This window comes from Galeopterus variegatus, unplaced genomic scaffold (genome assembly GCF_000696425.1).
Source record: "Galeopterus variegatus unplaced genomic scaffold, G_variegatus-3.0.2 Scaffold417, whole genome shotgun sequence".
NCBI classification, from domain to species: Eukaryota; Metazoa; Chordata; class Mammalia; order Dermoptera; family Cynocephalidae; genus Galeopterus; species Galeopterus variegatus.
The window spans coordinates 361,439-386,127 of NW_007726528.1; the positions used below are offsets into that span (position 1 = coordinate 361,439).

General features: G+C 35.9%; 1 protein-coding gene across 1 annotated transcript in view; it reads left to right on the top strand.

The window, feature by feature from the left end:
• The window catches only part of GNAQ (guanine nucleotide binding protein (G protein), q polypeptide), a 260,107-nt gene that overhangs the window by 175,623 nt on the left and 59,795 nt on the right, over positions 1 to 24,689 (top strand). Inside the window, exons 4-5 of the mRNA XM_008568501.1 lie at positions 12,093 to 12,221; positions 15,140 to 15,269. Of these exons, the coding sequence (XP_008566723.1) occupies positions 12,093 to 12,221; positions 15,140 to 15,269 (259 nt within the window). The remainder of the gene's footprint in view (positions 1 to 12,092; positions 12,222 to 15,139; positions 15,270 to 24,689) is intronic.

Here is a 24,689-nt window from a genome sequence, read left to right on the forward strand (position 1 = left end):
ACATCACCAATTCCCAGTACTGAACTCATTTCCACAAAAGAACTCAAAATAATTTTTTTCTGTGCTTCAGATAGCTGTTACCCCTTTTCCTATCTCACTTTATTTGTGTACATTCCCCTGTTGTATCTTCAGTATTTTATTTTACCTCCTTTCCTTCATATGAAGCATCCATGTAGTTGTTTCTTTTTATATAATTGAAATAAAACATACTTCACTGATATTCTGGACCTAATTTCTTATACAATATCACCACCTTACAGAAATCTTTCTCAACTTGGGACCAGCTTCTTGAAGTACTGACTGTCTCTAGTGAGTTCTTCAGTTTAGATTTAAAGGATGCATAGATTTCTAATCTCTAGCAGCATGGGAATTGAGACTGCTGTGAACAACACCTGCTTAAAGGTTGTAGCATAGCCACTATCTCACTGTTGTGAGATCTAGTGCAAGCCACTTCCCAAGAATACTGAGAGTAGAGGCCAAGCATGCCTCTCTTCTTCTTTTCTATGTGATGAACTCCTTATTCATCCTCTAAGACCCAACTCAGGAATCACCCTTTCTGAAAGCCTTGCCCAACATCAAAGACAGTGAGTCACTATGTCATCTGTCTTAGCACTTTGTACATATTTCTGTCATATCTATTTCCACATTTACTAAAGTGTCCCTATTCTCTGTCCCCAGTGCCTAACAGTGACCACTCTTTGTGTCTGATCTTCACAAATGATTGTTCCATGAAATAATAGATGGGTAATTTCCACTATTTTAATGAACCATGGTATAGGCACTATATCTCTTTGGCTGTTATAGATGAACTATGAAGTTTCAGAGCTGAAGGCATTCAACTCTTTTATTCCTGCTGTTTTTGAAGGTCTGGTATCTGAAAAGCTCTACTTTCAAAAACAGTAATAACTACTACTTACTGAACACTTACTATATGTTAGATTCTGTGCTTAGCCATTTACGTGCATCATCTCATTTAGTCCTCAAAGCCACCCACAGTGATAGATACTACTTAGCATCCCCATCTAACAGAGAAGGAAACTACATCTTAGAAAGCCTGAGTAATTTGTTCAAGGTCACACAATTAGTAGGTGATAAGAATAGGAGTAGAATTCAAATTTGCTTATTGCAGAGCCTGGGCTTATAACCACTGTGAAATGGTCACAGAGGATGGATGGAAGGTGGATAATTTATAGTTGTTAAACAGATAGTCATATGAATAATGATAGATGAATAGATAGATAAATACGATGTTTTATAAATCACTTGTCATGAAAGGTACAAATTTTTTATTAATAATTTATAATAAGATGGGAAATTCCAGACAGTGGATAAGCAGTTTGGGATAAGTTCGCAATTGGCTTTAATTTGGTGCATTCTTCCAATTCTGTTTAATGAAAGAATAAAAAGCATTCTAAGATCCTGGAGAGTTTTGTAGATTCTTTTATTAACTTTTTTTGTTATTGGTAAAAAGCCTGCGGGCTCTGAATATACTTAGATAAAGTGCAGAATAAGCAGATGGCTGTAGGTTTGCTTTTTTTTCCTTGGGGTTTACTACCTGCTTTAATATACTAAGACATCAGGTCAAATGAGTTCACTTTGCCAAAGCTCCCTGACATTAGCCAGAGACACAAATCTCAGTCACACTGGCATATAGTGAGCAGAGTCCTCACCTACAGGCCTTGGCTAAAGACCTCTATCCATATTCTTCCTAAGAGACCAAATAACCTCTAATTTCACTTTGTTGAAGTCCCTTCCAGGGAGTTCAGTAGATCAGACACCTTCTTGAAATTTCTACATGGCCCAGAGCCCATGAGGCCAAAATACATGAATAAATTGGGGTTTTGGCATAAGTCAACATTGGAGTCTACTTCTAACATCATGCTTAAATTTTTAATTGAGTCTGATTATGACCCTGTACCAATATATTGTGTACCATGTTGAATTTTAAAAACAGGAGAATTTCAGAGGTAGGTTAGCATATTCACCTGATTTAGATGAAAACCTTCTTGAGGAGGTACCTTGCTGAAAGGTTATTGACTGATGAGTCAAACACGAAACCACGGGTATGTTGGTTTGGCTCTTGGAGCCATCCTGACTTTGCTCTTTATCTGATGATTTAAAAAGCATTTAAGCCTATCCCAGGCTTTTGAAGGCAGATGAGAAAATAGTAAGGTGAGAATGCTGGGTCTAAGTCCAGCTGTAGGTGTAATTCCCTCTGCTGCTCACTGCCTCTGGGGCTTTGACTAAGTAAGCCTCACTTTCTCCAGACATGGCATGTAATATGTAATCTTTCAATTCTCCTCCTAAATTCTGAAGTCCTTTGATCCTATTATAGTAGACTGCCCTCATCTGAGAAATCATTATCTTAGGCAGTCAAGTGAAAACTTGGCACCCCCAAATTTACCTGGAAATGTAATAAACCAAGAAATTATTCTCTACATGGTTAAATTACTAAAAATGCTATCTTTAGCCCAGAAGAGGACATTGATCTTGAATTTGCTCTTTAAAGAGCGACAATAATAACATGGGTGTCATTGTTTTCACTTGAGTGACATGTTTACTTCTGTTCTTGTTTTGTTATCTAGTGGACCACATCTTATAATAATAACCTTTTACAAGAGTAAAGCAAACAAAAAACAAAAAAAACCCCTGCATTTGTCTTTCACAGTGAACTCTGAAGAATCTGAGATGTGGTTTTTGTGATTCCCTTTTCAGAATGCTCTTAGAGATTAAAAGATAAGGCTTAGGTATGCTTTACTCTCTAAGTTTCAATACAGAGAACTAGAACAGAAAAGGGATGGAGTTGGCCCCTGTTTGCCATTTATTCACTCTGCTTGAAGGACACACAGAATGGGTGTGGAAGATAAGCTCACTTTGCGAGTTTGCTGCTTACATTTTAGCAGGACAGGACGTTTCCAGTTTCAGTACTTTTGCCTCGTTATAGGACTTTCCATAGTCTTTACTCAGGACAATGTTGTACCCAGCTAAACTGAGGTGTGCTATTACTATAGAACAGGGATTAACAAACTCACAGGCCAAATTCGGTATGCTGCCTGTTTTTATAAATAAAGTTTTATTGGAACACAGTCATGCTCATATATTTGTATTGTCTATAGCTACTTTTGTACCCAATGGAAGAGGCTGATGGTTGCAACAGAGACCATATGGCCCACAAAGCCTAAAATATTTACTCTCTGATTTTCTCTCTCTCTCTCTCTCACACACACACACACACACACACACACACACACACACACAATTTGAAACCCCTTCAATAGAATAATGAATATTGAAAGACAACTAGCACTCTGCTTCCACCATTTAGGTAGAATCTAGCTTAAGACTGATGCTCTGAATTAACCAAGAGATAAATTTTAGAGTACTGAGAATGAATGGCCTACATTGCTTCAGCAGTCTTCCAGAGTATTGCTTTGCCCAACAAAACTTTTGGTAGGAAGTGAGCAACAGAGAGCTCTAGATTATATTAACTTGCAGTACTCTCTAAATGCCACGTAAAGAATGTCTAGTACTAAAAATGGAGTGAATGAAAAGAAATGCTCATTGAATTGATTTGGCCTCTGAGTGCAAGGATTATGTCTTACATTGTCTTGGCTTTTTTGCTCCATCATAGTGTCTGATGCTATGTTGCAACTGTTTAAAGAGAGTGTGATAGTATTTAACAATCAACTAAAGCAAAGGTAGGACTGACAGGCTTTTGTAAGGGGGCAAATAGAACATGCACCTGGCGAGAAGACAGCCCAACCTCCAGTCACAGGGGAGCCAAGGAACTTTACTATCTTCATGTAACCCTTAAGGTCACTAAGTTTCCTTTTTGACTCCCTGCCTACCAAGCCACCTTTGGACGCTGATTGGCTGACTCTTATGTCCCTTCTCATTATCACTGTACCCTTTCAATTTAAAGTAATGGATTGAATTTTGATCTACAATTAGTTCATGTTAAGTTGGGTTAGCATGACCAGCACCCCAGACCTGATCATTCTTGTCAAAATGGAGGTTCTGATCCTACAGAACGAGTGTCCAAGTTAAAGTGACATAACCACAGGAGACCCATTTAAATCAGTGACCTTTTGCTCACAGCTGACTCTTGGCTACAATCACTGGAACCTCTTTTATGATCTACATCACACCTGCTTAGTGGTATCGTTATCTGTAGAACATTTATCTTCACTGCCAGAGTACAAGATCCTTGAGAACAGAATTTGTGTCTTTTTGTTTGTTTGTAATTCACTCTCAGTGCTAAGCGCATTGCCTGGCTTTCTTTAGGTTTTCAGTAAAAGTTGTTGAATGCATGAGTGAGTAATAAAAGAATAAAGAAATTCGGTGCCTTCCCTAATTTCTTCCCATCTGTCTTCTCTTCTCTTCTGCCTGTTCAAGTGCCATTCTGTCTACGTGGTGTAACTCATCCCCCACCTCTTCTGTGCACTATTCTCTAGTGACTACAGTTCATAATCATCTCTTCCTTCTTATTGCATTCATAGTTAGCAACTCACAATTTGGCACTTAATTGTTTCTTAATTGATTCATCCATGCTATCTTTGCTTCCCAGGTAGCCTGACATCCCTAAGGGCAAAGAATATATTTTAACGTGTTTTGTCCCAGCTCCCTGTGCCAACCCCCCTCCATCCAACACACATAGCATTAGAATTTAATGTATAACAGATTCTCTATAAATATGTGTAAATTAACTGAATTAAGTACTGCCATTACATTTCACGACAGGCAGACTAGAATAAAGAAGTCTTCTGATATTTCTTGATGTGTTTTAGAATTGTGTCAAAATTAGTCAACAGCTTTGAAAGTTATCATATTAAAGATGCATAAAGTAACAAAGCCAAATAGGCAAATTGAAAAAGGTCTCCTTCCTTCCTTTCCTTTCTGTCTTTTTCTCTTTCGATGCTTTGTTTTTGTTTTTAATTACAAGTCTGATTTATTTGTCTGAGCAACACACTGTGAGCCCAGTCCTGCCCTGACCCTGGAGTCTGCCTGCCTGACAAACACATGGTTGCCTGGCCCTTTCCCCATGTAACATGGGTGATCTCTTTATGTTAGACATTCAAAATAAGTCTCTATGTACGATTCATAAGATACTGAAACTATTTACCAAATGCAGTGATAGGATCTTTTTAGGAGGTATTTAATGTAGTTTTTAAAATCTGATTTTCTAGATTGGTTTAGTTCTTTGTTAAAGGAAAATTGAAATGCATGATCCCTAAGCCTTCTCTTTTATCCCACAGAGTAGTCTCCCATAAACAGTTGCATAAACCATAGGATTGTAACCCACCTGCTACCACTGGGTGATCTTTGTTTTATACCTGGAATTTTATATTAAAAACAAATAACATCTTATGAAAAAAATAATAATTTAATAATTTATCGAATTATTTATTTAATAATTAATTTAATTTATTAAATTATTTATTATCAATAAATAATTTGATACATTATAATAAATGCTGTACCTCCTTAAAGTCTAATCATGATTGCCAGGTGTTAAAGAGGAAAAAGGAAAGTTGATGTGCCCTCCACAACACGAGCTCTTCAGGAGATGGAAGTGTTTGAGTAATAAGTAATCCGTGCTGCTAACCAGCCTAACCACGTAACCGGCCAGGCCGGTATCAGCAACAGGATCTGTCAGATGAGGGAGGGGCTTGGTTGGATCGTGACACCAAAACCTCTACATGCCTCTCCCCTCCAGATAGCAGTTTTGCAAAACTGTTACTTCTCCTTTTTAAGTTCCTAATTTCTTTGTACTTTTTTCCTTTGGATCTTTGTGGTCATACAGCAACTGTACAATAACGGTGTGTTTTTGGTTTCTCCTTAGCCTCAAATGTTTCTGACAGTGTCCAATACCATCTCATGGCATGATCTAGCTTTCCGTTCCCCAAAGACTGTTCCTCTCACAGTGAGGTCTTCTTAATTTTTTTTAATGAAGTCGACCTAGTTTTTCTAACCTTCTTTTCAATAATTAAAAATGTGAAAACCTACCCAGAATCATTTTCTTACCATACTTCATCTTAATATTTTACTTGAACTGCAAATCTGTTAGAAATGCAGCTTCTCCCTAGGAGGCCCTTACCATGGGGGTTGAAGAGTCCCCAACCCCAACACATACCCCACAGCATATCACATTGAATGCCCCACAATGCCATTTTCATTTATCTTATTATGTTTGGTTGGATTTCCACCAAATGTCAGAGATTTCTTTTTACCCTTACTACCCACAGATACTTTTGACTTTTGGTATAATTACCAAAGGTTTTATGCCTCTAACTTTCATAAAACTTTTTAACCCTAGTTGAAATGTGATATATTTTACTTGCCAAATTATATCTCTAAATATTATTCTGTGTTTTCTTCACTTAAAAAAAATTTTGAATTTTTAATTTCTATGCTACTGTTTGTTTAGATTTCAGTTACCCTTCCAGCCATAAGTGGCAGGGTATTTTTCTTTTTCATTTTAAAAATATTTTTAAAAATGAAGTCCTATTACATGTCAAATTGGAACATAAATTAAAATTTGAAAGAACTCAAAACTATTATTGACAAACTATTGTCAAAATTAAGGAACAGTTGGAATCTCTTTTTAAAACATATCCAAGAGAGAAAATGCTATATTTATTTAATTTGATTTGGGCATCTTATTTTAGTGAAGTTTAAGTTTCTCTCATACGTTTTTCATCATTTTAAGTAGTCAATTATATCCTGTTTCTGAATTTCCTGTTTTTCTGCAGAGGTTATCCTGAAGTTAAATGTGTAAAGAAAAGCTGTACAAGGTTTAAACTAATGGACGTGATTTCCTTAAGTCTTTCATGAAATTCAGCCATACTACAGAAGGATGTTTGGTGGATTATCTATCACCAACAGTTAGAGATTGTTCAGTCAGATTCCCAGAAAATGACTGTATCCAAAATATACAAATGTTTATTCCATACCTATAAATCCAGCCACTTTTCCTCTTTATATAACCCAGTTCTTCCCACAAGTTGGTATGGGATCATATTCAATGAATCTTCTTATCCTTAGCAACTGCCATAATGGCATGGTCAAATTGAATTCCAGATAACTACATTTTTCTCATGGTAGGAAAGGAATTGTTGAGATATTACTACACGAGTCTCTGCCTCACTTTTCAATGAAAACCATCAAAAACCTATTTCTTCCATTAAAGGGATTTGTGTCAGATGTCTGTTGATCAGGTGCCACCTCCTCAGTGTGATTTGAATTAGGCAGAATTCTAAAGCCTGAAAGTTTGAAACTGATAGGTATAAAATGGACATGCAAATTGTATCATTTTGTGGCCAGGACCTAAAGAGCAGGAAGCACATCCACTAAATGAAGTTAAACAAATAATGCCTTTCCTCTCTGTGTTGTCTTTAAATTTGTCAGAGACATTTTAATTCCGAATTTAGTTATTACAGAATGCAGGCCACTAATAGTCCAGAGAGGTTATTAGGTAAATATGGGTAGCTAACAACCTCTCTCCTCCAGAATTTTCTCCTAAAAGGTGTAAACTGCCTTTCTAACCACTACAGCATTTTCCATCAAATAGTTTGAATTTGGGTTACCTGTTGAGCACCTGCCATGTTCCAGGCCCTCAGCTGAGTGTTGGTGATCCATCCGTGGATAAAGGTAGCTGTGGGTACCGGCCACTGAGTGTGAGAGCCTTAACTAACAAACATATGTGCAAGAAAGTTGAGTTGTTTTTTTTAATCAGTTATCAAATTATTAATTATTATATGTCTCAACACAGTGGAACATCATTAAATCCCCATGAAGGGATTGGAGTAAGGTGAATTTAAGCAGCTAAACTTCCCATTTTCTAGCACTCTTAAACATGGATTGTTTCACAAATACTTAAATAAGTCCCATTTGTCCTATGGGAGTGTCCTCTCCCCAACATCAGGAAAGAGCTACTGCCAGCCACTTGTTACACATATATTGCCTTGGAAATGTACCTTTTCCTGTTACCATAGCAACACCCTTGAGAATGACCTCAGCAGCTACTCAGAATCTTTCCCACAAAACAAATTATGGCTATAATTAACTCTCTGAATTTACCTTGCAATATAAATTTGTTCAGACCTCGGTGTTTATTTTTAAAAGGTTAAATGAGTGGAATAATCCAACACAAACCCATCCCCTATATTTCACTGAAGTTTGTCCTCAGAATATGAAATGCTTCAGTGGAAAGTACAGTTCAGTTAAAAGACTATTCTCTTACCTTTTCTCAAAATGTGACAAGGATCAACAAATGAGGATGCACTGGTCTTAGCTGAACTTCATTTCTAAGGGAATGTAGTGGCCTTTTTTCCCTATGTGAATGTGATATGCAGAAAATGCTGTGAGTCCCTTCCAACAGCCCTTTGAGCCCAGAGGAGAGCGCCGAGGCGCTTATGCAGGCAGAAACTCCATGCTGGCCCCTCCTTGGCAGTGGACAGTGCAGTTCTTGGCTGTCTACACATTTTACCTGCTTCAGAAATTGCAACCTATTTTCAATCCTTTGTACCTTCTGAGCCACCCAGATTTTCTTCTAGGAGAAAATCACTTGTGTGTCTTTTGTTTGGTTGGGAGCGTTGTTATTATTATTTTGTTTTTCTTCATCTAGTTTTGGGGTGTTTTGGTTTGGTTTTGGTTCTAGATGATGTATGTTGCAACTAGCAGAGCTAGATAGTTTCTTTCAGGCTTTTTCTTTTGTTAAACTAGATTAATTTAACTTTTTTGCCCCAAGTGAAGTGAGCCTTTCTCTCCACCATATACCAGAAGCAAAGCAAAAAGAATGACAAGTAAGAACTATAGCTCGCTTTTCAGTTAATCAGAAACATGTGGGACATGTCTAGTGGCCATTTCCTTCTCGTGAAATATGTTTAAACCTGGACAATGAACAGACAGAACAGGCTGGTAAGCAGAACTGTACTGCCACGCAAAAGGAGCAAAAGAAAGGCGAAGAGAAAACATGTTCTTGCAAGTATGAAAGTTTTAGATATTCAGCTAATATCTTAGTACCGTGGATTCACGGAGAGATACCTCTGACAATTTTTTCAGAGTAGCCTCTAAGCCCTTGTAAGTGGTTTTCCCGTTGCAGGTGTGTACTTGTGATTCCATCTTACCCAACCATGTTTTTCATGGAGCTCAGTTTATCCTTCTAAATTGGAGAGAAACTATCAGTTTCTACTGTACAATGTCACAGGTATTTTCTCACTTCATATGCTAGTTCTTTAGATTCTGTGGGAGTGGCAACGAGTAATCTGTTTGGTTCGTCTTCAGGAAACATTCACGATTTCCCTTTACCACAGAAACACCGCAGCACCTTATATACAAGAATGAGCAACCCTCTGTCTATGGCATTAAGTGAGTAGAAATAGTTTATTAAGCATTATATTTCTGAGCAGGCTTGCCAGTGTAAATGTAATGTTCTTTGATTCCTCTGAAATAACATCTTACATAGAGTAGTTAAGTAAATGGTGATCTTGTGGATTTCAAAATGTATGTCAGTTTCCAGTTTTTCAAATCAAGGAGGTGGTGAATCAGAAAACTCCATTTATACAGAGTAACCAGGTGATTTTGTGTATGTGATGGGGATAAGCTGGTTTGTCTGTAGAATGAGATACAGATCAACTCCCAGAATGTGGGCTTTTGACCCCATCAGATGACTCCAAGACCATGTCACCGATATTTATTGAAATTTCAGGTTCAGTTCATTTTTGCATTTCCTTCCTTCCTTTCACACCCATATTCTCCCAGCCTTTCCCTCTTTGTCCTCTAGGCAGTTTTATAGTAATTAAAGATATCAAGCTGGTTACTATTAGTCAGTCAAGAGCTAATTCCCATCTAACAAATCATTGATGTGTCTGGGCCCCTAAAATACGAATTAGTTGCTTTGCAATAGGAATTTCTAGGCTGATACTTTTTTGTCTTAAAGAATTGGGTTTTTTTTTTTTGTTTTTTTTTTCTCCTTTTTGTCTTTTTTACTGACCAGTAACGGGATCACAACCCTCGGTGTCGCGCCCGTACCGGGGACCGGCAACGGGATCGCAACCCTCAGTGTTGCGCCCACACCGCGCTCAGCCAGTGAGCGGGAACCGGTCTCCACATGGGATCCGAACCCTCGGCGGGAGCGCCGCCATACTCCCAAGCGGCGCACTCTCCAGTGTGCCACTGGGCTGGCCCTGTCTTAAAGAATTGATACATCTCCAAAGAGGCAGTAATTTTATTACTTTGTTAAAGTTAGGCTTAGACATACTATTTTATAATTTCATGAATCTTATGGACTCAACGTAATATCTCTTTTTAACACCATTTCAAATTTAAGGATATTATTCATATGGAAACACCACTAATAAAAATGGTATTTAAATGACATTGGAACCAAATCTCAGCATAGGAAATCCACCTATCCATCCAACAAATATGTGTTATGTACTATTTGTCTGGCACTCTTTTAGGTACTGTGACAGAAATACAGATGGGTAAAACAAAGTCCCGTACCCTGGGTGGGTCATATCAACTGAGCATTTGTGTTACTGCTGAGTTATAACCTGCCCTGCACCATACATTCCCTGCTGTGTATTCCACAGTTCACAGTCTTGTTTGTGGGCATAAAGGAGTTGAAGATCTAACTGCTTCCCAATTCTATTAATGGTTCCTTCCACCTTTTCCTTAAATCTTTTTCACGAGTTAGTTACTTTGTGTGTATACACTTTGTAGTTGTTTGTTTTGAAACCATGTCTGTGCTCCATGCTCACCAGGGCAAGAAGAGCAGAGGTACTCTTTGAAATCATGAAGCTACCACCCACTGCAGTCATTTTTACCTGATTGATTGCCATCAGTTCTATCAAATTATGCCATTCTCAGTGCTGCAAATTATTTTTTGCACTTTGATGGAATAAGAAGTGAATGGAATAAATGGCAAAATTATACCAATGGACAGCATAAGTGTGATTGTCTAGGGTTAGGGTTGGCAGAGATAACACAAGGCAGTTTCTTTGTGGTGAAAAAACAGCTATGTGTCCTCATTGTGGTGGTGATTACACAAATCTCTACATGTGATAAAACTTCATAGAACTGTATACCCCCAAATATATGTACACACTTGTGTACACACTCACACACCAGGGAACTTCAAAAAGTTTGTGGAAAGCTAGAATTAGAAGATAATACAAATCTTTACATGAACTTTTTTAAGTACCCTCGTGTATGTGTGTGTGTAGCAATGGGTAAAATTCAGGTAAGCTCTGTAGTTTAGTAATAATATTGTGTCAATGTCAGTTTCCTGATTTTGATAATGTACTATGGTTATGTAAAATGTTATCATTGGGGGAAGCTGGGGGAAGGGTACAGGGAAATTCTACATAACATTATTATAACTTCTTGTCAGTTTAAAATTATTTTAAAATAAAAAGCTTTAAAAAAAAAAGGAATGGAAAAGCATCATATAACCAGATAAATTTAAAGTTAAGGTGTGTTGACAAAACATTAGGAATATCTGATCTTAGACATTATTACTGCAGTAACTAGACATCTCATGGCTTCACATTAATCATGAATGACTTAGGCTTTGGACAGAATTTAGGATATGGTATCCTGCTGCCTTTTCTTAGGGGAATAAAGAAATTCATTCCAGGAAAAGACTCTGATGTTCAGCAGAAACGCAAAAAAATATGCATCCTGACCTTATGTGCAACTCTGTTATCTATTTATTCAAATTAAATTTGTAAAAATAATTCAAAAAACACTTGTTTTAAACTCTTGCTTTACCAACCAGACCTGCTGAACAAGTAGTGGGTAGGAGACTAATTTGGATTTCTTTTCCTTTTTCTTCCCCTCTTCATTTTTTGTATGGGTTCTAACTGATAATAAGAGAAGAAATGAGAAATGGTAAGTAGTAATCCATCGGTGGATAACCTTCCTCTGAGTAATGGAAGGTTGACTTGACCTTTCTTTTCCAAAACTTCTCTACCACTTTCTGATATTTTTCTTCTTCCTCATGACCCATTTGTGCCCTTCCCTTTCCATATAGACAGATTTGGTGTGATGGGGTCACTGACATTCTCATTGTGTCTTCCCTCCTCCAGCTATCTTAATGACTTGGACCGCGTAGCCGACCCTGCCTACCTGCCTACGCAACAAGATGTGCTTAGAGTTCGAGTCCCCACCACAGGGATCATCGAATACCCCTTTGACTTACAAAGTGTCATTTTCAGGTAGTAACTGAGTCCATAAAACCTACTTCCCAGCTTTTATGCCTTAAGTACATTTGGTGAACTCCATAAGTATTGAAATCATATGTAGGCTTTAAAATGATGTACCTTTCAACCAATTATTATCATTAGTTACACAAATAATATAACGTGGCCCTAAAAGAGGAAGCAGCAGAAAACCGTACTGAAGGGTTTCTCACTTCAATTTAAATCACCAAGAAATCAATAAAATCTTAGTTTGCTGGTTGTTGAACAAAATTAGTTACTCAAACATTGGTTCTAACTATATTTTTTTTAAAATCATTTTAACTAAGAGGACAATGGATATATTTTAAAAATTATATAAGATACCAATAATATTATGATCCTATCAATAATAGAAATTATATGTTGTCAGAAGCTTTTATATTGATGTTAGCTCTAAGCTTTCTGGTACCAAAGCAGTATTTTTCAGTAGCAATAAAAATACATAGTGTTTTATATTCATAATATAAGCTGCTTAAAATTTTTCAAAATAATTTTGAAAGCGGGTTAATTAACCTAGTCTAAATTTATGTAGCGAAATAGAATGAAAATTTATTACTTTCTCACTGCTGCTTTTCTGTATGGATAATTCTTCAACAGAAGCATTCTATTTTTTTAAGATGAGAAAAAATAAATACTGGTGTACTTTCATTTAATCTCATATTACATGATCACTCAGTTGTACTTCTGCTTAGAATACAAATCAAATGGCGCTTGGAGAAATGAAGCCATGTGAATGTGACTTTGAGTGTAGAGAGTTGAGTTGCTCAGGGAAGCCCATCCCATGGAAGATGAATGTGTACAATTTTGAGAGTTAAGTAACTCCTACTGTGTGACTCTGCCATGTGACTGATTAGCAGCACCAGAGCATTGTATGTATATCTTATTCTAGTCAGTCTCTACACCTGGGGTCAAATCTGATTGCCATACTCTGCTCTAATAGATGTGACCATTTTGGAAATATTTCCGAGCCTCAGTTTTTTCATCTATAAAATGGTTCCATTAGATGAACCCCAAGCTTCCTTGTAGCTCCAGCATTCTGTATTACTTAAGTTTTGAGTTTATAACATTTATAGATCTTTAATTTGAGACACCCAAATTTCCTTCCAGTTATAACCATATTACAGAATATGTTCATAAAACATATAGCATGTCATGGGGATTTTCATTTCTTCATTGCTTTGCAATTAGTGGGTTCTGAAACCAGATTACTGTTACATCTTGTTTTTTGCACATTTTGTGCACTAGTGTTTGAAGGACATTTTTTGCCACTACAACAACAGTAATGACTTAGAAGTATAATTTCTCGCCACCATCCAAAGCATCCTGTGGGGTGTAGGATGACAGGATCTCAGGGAGCGAGGATTTCATGTAAACGGGTATCATATTATTCACACAGTGGCATTAAGGAGGAGCCAGCATTTTAAAATTTCTAAGGACCTAAGAATTCCAGTTTTGATGTTTATAGTTAATAGGTCTCTCTGGGTCCATTGCTTTGCCCCTTTCTCTCTTGTACCTTAAAAGACTTAGAAGCAGTCACTGGAAGATCCTTGAGTTCTTAGTTTAGTTTTAATGCTGGAAGGCAGAAAAATACCAGGAGCAACTGCAGTTTTCAACAGATACTCAAAGGGCCTCTTCTCACAGTTTTGTACCTGAACCTTTCATTCTCTGAGAGTATGTTTTCCTATGAACATTGTGTACATTTCAGTCAGGATATGGATTCAACAGTGTGAAGAAACTTTGATTCAGTGCCAAGCACTGCCAGATATTTCATATACAGTCGTCCTTACATATCCATGAATTCAATAAACCACAGATGGAAAATATTTGGGGGGAAAAACAATTAAAAATAATATAAATAGAAAACAACACAGTCTAACAACTATTTACATAGTACTTGTATTTTATTAGGTATTATAAGTAATCTAGAGATGATTTAAAGTATATGGGAGGATGTGCATAGGTTATAGGCAAATGCTACACTATTTCATACAAGGGACCTGAGCATCTATGAATTTTGTTATCCACGTGAAGTCCTGGAACCAGTCCCCCATGGGAACCAAGGGACCACTGTTTACATCATCACTCAAATTAATTGATGTCAGTGTTGGTTTCTGATGAGCAGCAACTCAGCACAGAGTTGGTGTTGTTAAAAACAAACGCTTGAAATGGTTTAAATGTTGGCCTCTGAAGTGGCACCTTGTAGCATGTTGATGTTTTATACAACACTTCATTTCAGATTAGTGAGTTGGTTTGTGCATAAGGCTAATTGTACTATGTTACCTGACATGACTGGACCTGTCCCAAATTATTACCAATAGTGGGAGAAAAATAGCCCAAAATGCTTACCCTACACTACTAAAGAAGGATCATTGGGTTCTTGTTTGCGTTTAATTGAAGCATCTCATACCCCCTTATTGAAATGTATAACTTCTTACATTTTTTAAATATATTTGTAGTTATTTCTAGCATCCTCAAGAAATACATGAGGATTTTGATTCTGATTTTACAGAAAAAGAAACTGAAGTTCAGTATTTGTCATTAGGGCTTAACGTAAATAAAACTCATTCTGTTTCTGACTTTTCAGATCTTAATTAAATAAAATACCATTTTGTTTGGCAGACATAAGGATTTTTTTTTTTTTTACAAAGTTGTAATTTTCAGCATTCTGATAACTTTCTAATACCCACAATGATTTATTACCCAGAATGTCTTGACTTTGAATGTTAGGTAACAAAAGATTAGTAGACATTCAGTAAGTATTAGTTGAATTGACTTGGATGACCATTGTCTTTCAAGAGAATAGTTTTCCTAAGTTTGTTAATAGTGCTATATTTATACTGATTTTAAAAACTTTTCTTTATATGTTATTAATATGAGTATTATTAACCTTGCAGAATGGTCGATGTAGGGGGCCAAAGGTCAGAGAGAAGAAAATGGATACACTGCTTTGAAAATGTCACCTCTATCATGTTTCTAGTAGCGCTTAGTGAATATGATCAAGTTCTCGTGGAGTCAGACAATGAGGTAAGTGCCCTTTGGACAGGCAATGGATTATCATTTTATTATCTAATACAAATAAATGATAAGAAGTAAGTGTAGGAAATGGGGTGAACTGGCTTCATTGCTTTCTTGACAGTTGATTTTAGGATTTTTAAAATAACCAAAAATAACCCTGTGGAAACACATGGTGCATACAGAGTGGTAAGCTCTTGTGTCAGGTGTATGAACAGGTCTGTGTGTTCAGATCCAGTTATATCCTATTTGATACTTTTAACACTGTGCAGCTGTTCTGAAAATGAAAATAACATGGAAATCCCTAGGCTAATCATCACATCATTCTTCTTCCTACAGGATAGAATCAGGAGTGTTGGAGTGAGTCAGTGTGTTTTACTTTGTTTTCATTTTGTTGAAAACCATTGTGTGATGGGTGGGTCCCAAGAGCACTTGAACCTTCTCTTGGGAAATGCGAATAACTTTGCAGCTGGGCTCTAAATCAGTTCATTGAGGAGCCGTGAAGTTTCTTGGTGATGCGGCCTGTCTGCTCTTAACTATTCTATAGGCTGTGTGTAATTTTGTTTCTACTGAGCAGTTAGTGATTGAAGAAGTGTCTTTTATGTACCGGTCTGGAAAACTGACTCAGTATTGTGATGTTCTCCCCATTACAGGGAAACTTTACAGGGGTAAATATGGATTTTGAGAATGGCAAAGGCTTGATGATGAGTCAGAGTTGATTATGGAGGATAATTAAGGGGTGTAGAAAACTGTGCCTTTGAGCTGGAGTTCAGTGTGTGTGTGTGTGTGTGTGTGTGTGTGTGTGTGTGTGTGTGTGTGTGTGTGTGGGGGGAATGGCAAAGATGCCATTGATATTCTGTTAGAGGCAGAGATTGCAGACTGATATGCCAACAATAAGTATTAAGTATCCTCCCAATAGGGTAGAAAATAAAGAGAAGAAAGTGAGATGTCCCCAATAGCTGATTAAAATAAGATCTGGCATATTAAAATGTACTTTTAATACTGCACATTTTTTTAGGTGCACAAGAATTCCTGGTTTCTTGGTCCTTTTAAATATTTTATTTTATTTTTCTGTAGTTATTAATATCTTCATCAATACCTATCCAATCATACATACGTGTCCAATCCTCCATAGCGTTTCTTTTGTTTGTAGGTAGGGTTGATAAAGTTTCCATGAACCAATATCTCACATAGAGATGAGAGTTACCTATTCATGCATTTCATAATCTTTCCTGGGTTGCGAGTATATGGGCTTTTGACTCAACCAAAGTGCTTCTTTTTAAGAATGAGTCTTGTGTATCAGCCAGTTGTCCCCTGTAGCCGTAAAGCAAAGTGCCTAAAAGCATACGTATATGACAATCAGAGATCAAAACATATTAGGTAAATGCTATCCGAATTTTAGCTATGACGTCTCTATATGTATATCTGCTTTTATCTATGTCTGTGCCCATTTGTTGTTCCATAATCCTTGGATGTAATATTTTGAAAATATTACATATTTTGGAAGCAGACCTATTACAACATTTCTGATTTCTTTGAATGTTAGATCAAAACAAAAAATATTTTGAGGACTTGCCTACTATGTGTTGGGTACCAGGGTATCTAAGGAGATACAAAAATGAAAAAAAAAAAATCAACTTTCCTCTAAAGGACCTTACAAAAGAGATATGCTTTTAGTCAGATTAAGGCATATGGAGGAAGGAAAGCCTTTGTTATGGAGGTCATCGTTTCATCGTTTTTGTTCTTTAGTTTGATATCCAGTAAAATAAAATTTACATTTATCAACTACACAGAAGACATAAGAAACATATGTAATTTTATTTTTTTACATTTACATTATAGCTAGAGGAAGATAAGTATTTATCAATACACATTTTATATGAGATAAATGCATTGTATCTGTAAAGAAATATGTGTTGTGATTTAATGATAATCAATTTACCACTTTAAAACTACCAAAATAAAAGTGGATTCCTTAGGCAAGACATCAGCTAATTCTAGCACATAAATTTATGTCTCAATTTTCTGGACATTATAGATCATTTATTTCATTTTTCACCTGACATTGCTAATAGAGCTTAGATTTTGATATAAAAGTATATTGTATTAATTAGAATAAAATGAGATTGTTTTGATTATCAGATGTCATAATTAAAATTTCCACAGTAACTTGCCATTCAATGTGTAGGTGCTGTAAAGTACATCTAAAAATGTTGTCTCAGTTCCTTTGATTCCTACAGTGTTGGTGGTGCATTATGCTACTTTCAGATAATTAGAGACTAAAACAATATAGCTATCTTATTTTTATTAGATCTCCCTAATCACTTGTGAATAGTTTGAAAACCTCGGTTGTAATTCTGTGAAACAAAAAGCCAAGTTGTATGGTATTCTTTTCTCAGTGCTCATGTCAAGCCTGATGGTAGTATTGGGGACAATCTTAAGCATAATAAGAAAAATGTTGCTCATTAATTACTTCATCATGTTAGCCACAGCCGTCATTGTGTAGGAAACACTGTCAAAAACAGTTTTTAATGTTGCCATGTAGTCGTATTGTCTTTTTCAGTTATACTGATATATGAAAATGTCATTGCCTCTCCAACTTCTTAAATCCTTAAGGAAATTCAGAACTATAGAATTCTAGTTTCCCCAGAATTTCTGTTTTTGGTGAGACAACTGAAATAAACTCCTGAAACATTTTGTTGTTGGTTTTGAAATCCAATGTTGGTAACTTTAATCCAAAGCAGACTTTGTTGTGCCTCCCTTGGTGTGTATTTGTGAGATCAACTTTGGAGTGGATTCTAGTGGATTCTCCCAGCCTTCCTTCCTGTGCCAGGGTCCTGTGGAAATGCATCGCAGAGCACAGGCCAGAGTAGCTGAGGGAAGTACGTTAGATGGTTCCGTTTGCTCTTGCTTTTAGTATTTCTAAAACTTTGTGTTAGCCTTCATAATTTTATGTATGTCAGCTTTTGTCTGTCCAGATTTTAAGCCTTCCTATCGTTGGGGGAATGGATTTCTTTCTTTTTTTTTCTCCAAAGAAGGAAATATATTTTCAAATAGTGGGCTGGAATACTCAGGGTTGCAGAGCTGCATTGATTCAAGTGTTTCTTATTTTCCCTGTGATGGCGCACCAGCACGGAGCCAACGGTTCTGCTGTAATCCTTCCATGAGTGCATTATTTCAGTGCCCCAAAAGCCCAGAGCATACAATAAGGCATCCACATGACATATTTCTGTTTGTCAATGAGTATCCAAATGCTGCCTTTTAGTCTTTTTATTTTTTTTTGGTTCTCTGTTTCATGGATATCTGAGCACTGTTATAAAGATGCTTTCTTAGACATGGTCACGGTACCTCTCCCCCAAACTAAGCTCTTTGTAGAATCTCAAAGACTAAGACCTTTTTCTCCTCCTCTTCCTTTTTGAATGAAGCCATTTTGAAATTATTCTAATTTATTAATCCCCTTGAAATGATCACGACAAATTGTGTTATAGTTTTATTAAAATGTCAAGATAGTTCTCTCTACCCTGGGCCCTCCTTCAACCAAGATGGATTTCCCAACATTGGTTCCTAAAAGCATTTATCTTTCAATCCTGATTCTTGTAGTTGCTCAATTGATTTAAAAAGAAAACATAAACGGAGAGAGTAGACATTTGTAATACCTTTGAACTTTATACCTGTCCAAAACTTGCTAAAAACATATTTGAATCTACCAGCTGACTTCCCTGTGAAAGGGGCAGATCAGGTTTGCTGGTGTGTGTTATAATGATGAGGATTGAAGAAAGGAGAGATTAAGGCCTATGGCCTTCTGGATCAGCTTTCTTTCCCCTCCCTCATTGTACTTCTGGAAGTTAGAGACAAACTCAGAGAAAAAGCAAGAGAAACTGTACAGTAGCCAAGAGCATAGAAATAGAATGAAAATCCTGCCCTTTCAAGGAGGAATTGAAGTACCTCTACCTCTAAGCTCTTCTACTTGAAGATAACAGACCAGCCAGAGGTCCTTTACAAGTAATTTAGAGTTCCTGTATTGCTCATTTGACTTTGAACTATCTTAAAACAAATAGTCTAAAATGTGCATTTCCTTTGAATACTTTTCCTCTACTAGGTTTTAAAAGAGTAGAACTGTGGATACTAGAAAAGGCGAAGGGGGAGAGGGAATAGCGAGAGGTTGATTAATGGACACAAAATAGCTAGATAGGAAAGTTAAGTTCTGTTAGTGTACAGTCAAACTAGGCATCTATAATTAAAAGACGTTTACTGTGTGTTATCAAATGGCTAAAAGAGATATCGAATGTCTTCATCACGAAGAAATGATTAAGTTTTGCAATGATCAATATGCTAATTACCCCGATTTGATCATCACACATTGTATACATGTATTGAAATATAACTCTGTACTCCACAAATATGTGTAATGAATACATTTCAATAAAAAAGAAGCCATTTTGAAATGATTCAACTGCAACCAAAGTCTGAACATTTTCTTTAAAACTTAGTATGAAACATGTACGTTGTTCTAAAAACTGAGCTTTTTGGAATTTTCTTCAGATAACATTCAACTTTGGGGGGATAACTGGCCAAAAATTGAGGAGAAAAAAATTCAAACTCCAAAAGAACAGTCTGAAGGAAACTTCCAACGTAAGAGCTTAGGTTAAGATATCCGGTCTCTGCTCTTTAATTGGATTGCCTCAAGGCCTCCTTTATAGACTCTTAATCAAATTATGCCTTTAGTACACTTGGCTCAGATTCATGGCCTGATTAACAAGGCTGTTTCTGAAAGATGCCCAACATTTTTATATTTAATCCCTTTCCCATCTCCTCATTCCTTTGTTCATTTTCAGCCACTTGTTCCTGTTTTAAACTTTTCCCGCTCCTTGCATTGTCTGGCTTTTCTCTTTGCTTGTTACTGTACTTCTGCATCACTGTTGTCTTTGTTTCTCATGTGCTAAAGGCAAGTTTTCTGATCACCATTCATGAATTTGAACCAGAGACCTGGACTTAGTGCTGCTAAGGGTATAGGGAAGCAGGTACATATGGACCCTTTGTGTGTGAACGTGAACTGGAAATCTAAAGAATTCACATTGTGCCCATACCAGTATAATCTATGCAGTAGTTTTTTAAAAGATGAATTATGTTATATGAAAAAGGCAGGTTGTAGAATAGTATACTCCACAATAAATTTAGTATAATTCAGTATCTGTAATTATAACATAATTATACATATGCGATTATTATAGGGAAGATTATTTGCCCCTTTTCCCCCCAAAAGAAAAGAATTTGCAAGATTTTCTACCAAGACCAAGGTATAAACAGTGATTGTCATTGTCACTAGTTGAAAGCATTACAAATAATAACTGAAACAATAGTTTTAAAAAGAAAAAAAAGTAAAATAATGTTAGACTTTAGATTGAGAGTTTTAGCTCTGCCATTTACCAACTTTGTCCATTTTTCCTTTGGATTATCCATCTTTTCCTTACTGATTTGTAGGAATTCATTTCGTTCTTTGGGTGTGAGCCTTTCGTCGTATGTATTGCAAATATCTTACACTTTGTAGCTTGCCATTTATTCTCTTCGTGGTGTCTTCTGATAAACAAAAGTTGTAAGTTTTAGTATAATAAAATTTATCAAAAGTTCCTGTTATGGTTATATTTTACTGTGTGTGTGGCTATGTTTATGCACATACAGTGAGATAAAATAAATCGTGAAAAATTTGGATGAAAGGATAGCAAGGATTGGAGGCTGAGATAAGGAATTAGAATACAAATCACTTTTCCTAGGGGTAGCTCACAAATTTATTCAAGCATCTCTTAGCAACCAATGAAAGGAGGTAATCATGGTCTTTTGTGAGATTTACTGTCCATAACATAAAAACAAACAGTTACTCAAATTAGCTTCTCCTGGTACTGAGCCCCAAGTGAGTTCTCTTACAACTCCATAAGGAGATGCTGTGGATTCAGTAGGTCAGATCCACTGCAGTATTCCTCCAGGGAGCCAAACGTTAGAGTTCATAAGTGCTGTTTCTTAAGCTTCCCTTCCTTTCATGTAAGTCGGTGCCATAACATGAAAGTTTGTGAGGGATCAATACTGTGTGGTCTAAATACACAACTTAATGTAAAAATAAAACTTAGAGCAGCTAGGAAAGTGGGTTTTGTTTCAGTTTTTATAAAGTATTTTGGTGATGTAGGAGAGTATCAAATTATAGAGAATAAAATTTTGACATATCTGCTTCAAATCTTTATTTTCACAGAAATAAAATGATATAGATAGAATTAAAGACCTTGTGAAACCCTCACAGATTCATTTCTCTTCTCCAGAAGTAGCCACTGGCCTCAAGTTGACATTTATCATTCCCAGGCATTTTTTTTCACTTTTTTACTACATGTGTATATATCAATGAGCAATATGTAATATTAGATTCTAAATATTATGTGTGATTATAAATTTTATTAAAAGTTTCATTTTGCAATTTTTTCCACTCAGCATTGTTTTTGAGATTTTTTTTCATGACTCTAACTCATCTATTTAAACCACCATATCATTCTATTACGTGGATATGCCCTGCTGTGTTCCACATGCTTCTCAACCAAGTAGGTGGTTTGTAATGTGGATTACCTTTTCCTGTCCTTGCCTGGTGTCCCCTCACCCCCACCCCTTGTGGAGTTGCCTTTGTGTTATTGATATATACACAATTTATAACATATTCCAGAAATTACTGTTTGCCAGTTACACATACAGAAATTATCATCTGGCGGTATGTGCTTTGTCACTTTTATTATTTTATGGAAGAGTTTTAATTTAATGTGGTCAACTCGCTCATTTCCTTTGTTGATTGTGTTTTTGTATTTTCTTCAAGAATTCTTTTTCTTCCCCCAAAATATGAAGTTATATTCCTTATTTTCTATTAAAAGTTATAAGGTTCTGCTTTTCATAGGCTTTCTATATCCCTATAATTGATTTCTGTATGTGGTAGGAAGGATTTAATATTTTCATTCCATATTTCTATTCATTTGTCTCAATACCATTTATTGAGTATAGTAAGTCTGTCCATCTTTATTGACTTTTTAAAACCTTTTTAATTGTGAAATTCATACATACACAGAGAAAAGTGCACAGATCAAAAATGTACAGTACGGTGATTTATCACAAAGCAAACATCTGTGTATGCAACACCTCTGTCAAGGAATAGAACTTTGCCAAAGACCATTGCTGCCTGCTGGTGCCCTTCCCCCACCAGGAAGCCACTGTGCTCTAAATAATCACTGTGCTTTTCATTTTAGTTTTAGTACTTAAATATGTATCCCTAAACACTATAGTTTAGTTTTTTTCCTAATTGTACTTTCATAAGTTTTTTTTTTAATATTACTTATTACACATATATGTGGGGTACAAAGTTGATTTTTAATAGTTATGTACAATGTGTGATGTCAGATCAGGATAGTTAGCTTATTCATCATTGCAATAAATAATCATTCTTCATGTCTGCTAAGCAATTATAGTTTAGTTTTAAGTTTTATACAAAGAGAGTCAAGTAGTGCATTTTTTGTGCTTTGAATAGACAGTTTGTTATTTTGAATTTTTATATAAAAGATAATGAAGAATGTGTTTTCTTTTGTGTCTGGCTTCTTTTGCTCAGTATTATGTTTGTAAAATATATGCATTCTATGTAATGCATTTATTGATATTGCCAATGTAGTATTCTATTGCATGAAAATACCACAATTTGTTTATCCATTCCGCTATTAATGGACTTTTCGTGTGCTTCTGGTTTAGGGCTATTACAAATAATGCTGCTGTGAATATTTGCATACAGGTCTCTTGGGGCACATGGGTACACATTTCTGGTGGATATATACCTAGGAACAGAATTGCAAGCACATAGTCCCAAGTACTGGACTTACTCTTCTAGACCTATCCTTCCCCACTCTGAGGCCTTTAAGCAGATGTATTTTTTTATTTTGTTAGCTCTTCTGATTGTCCTCTTCCCCATTGATATGAATAATACAATTATAAATGTTCAGTTTGATGAATTATCACAAAGTGAACACATCTGGTCTTCTCCTCTGTATCTGTGTCTTCTCTTCTGTCTCTTATAAGCACACTTGTCATTGGATGTAGGGCCCACCCAAGTAATCTAGGATGATCTCATCTTGAGATCCTTACTGCAAAGACCCTTTTGACAAATCAGGTCACATTCACAAGTTCTGGGAGTTAGGGCATGGACATACCTTTTGGGGCTCACCATTCAACCCACTACACTGCGAGCTTTGGGAACAGTTGATGCTGCCACCAATAGTGCATATGTGTGTTTCAGTTGATCTGTATCTTTGACAGCGTAGATATAGTCAGCTTTTAAATTTCAGACATTTGGTTGGGAGTGTACTAGCATCTCATTGTGGTAAGAATTTGCTCTTCCCTGATTAAAATCAGGTTAAGTACTTTGCCATTGGACATCCTCTTTTTGAGGTGCCTGTTTAACTCTGTTGTCCATTTTCTATTGATCTACCATTTTTTTCATCTTTAATATTCAGGAGTTCTTTGTAAATGCTAGGTACAAGTTCTTGTAAGTTACCTGTATTGCAGTAACTTGTGCTGCTTCATGACTTGCTTTTTCACTGCACTAAACGGATTCTCTTTTGATGCAGCCCAACTTTTCAGTCTTTTAAACTTTATGCTTTACCGTGTCCTCCTGAAGGAATCTTTCCCCCAGTTGTAGTCTTTTCCCCATTTATACTTTATAAATGGACATTTTCACACAATTTATTCTGAATTTTTGTTATTGAATTATATTACCTGTATAGTTACATGTTTTTATTTTATCAATTCTAAATACATTGAAAAAATAAAATTCTTTAATTAATATCAACATTTTAACATTGTAAACATACTCTTATATACCAAACCACTGGCATGTAATTTTTCTTTAATATTGAAAATCACTTAGGTAGGAATTACCCACTTACGTAATTTGGGAACACTGTGGAAATTTGAACTATTTTAAACTTTTAAGATATATATTTCTCTTGAATATAATAAAACAAAAATATGATATATGGTAAATAAAAGTATGATAAATATCATAATTTTTGATATATGTATGATATAAAGTTACTCTGCCAATCTTGATGTTATAAAAGTATTTTGTATAGTTTGGTTGGCTCATAAAAATATATAGAAGTGAATCCCTTCCAGAAAAATAAAAAGGAAAAAAATGTTCTTTCACTTTTTTGTGGGGAAAAAAAAAGAATGTGGTGTGTTGTTTTTCCCCTCAATGATTAACTTATTTTTAAGTCTCCCACTTTAATTGTAAACTTATCTATTTGTATTTATTTTTTTTGGCAGCTGACCAGTATGGGCTATTTCTTTTTAACTCCACACTTCTACTTGTTCTATTTTGAGACTTCATTATTATGTACGTTATAAGTGTGAAATGTTTATATA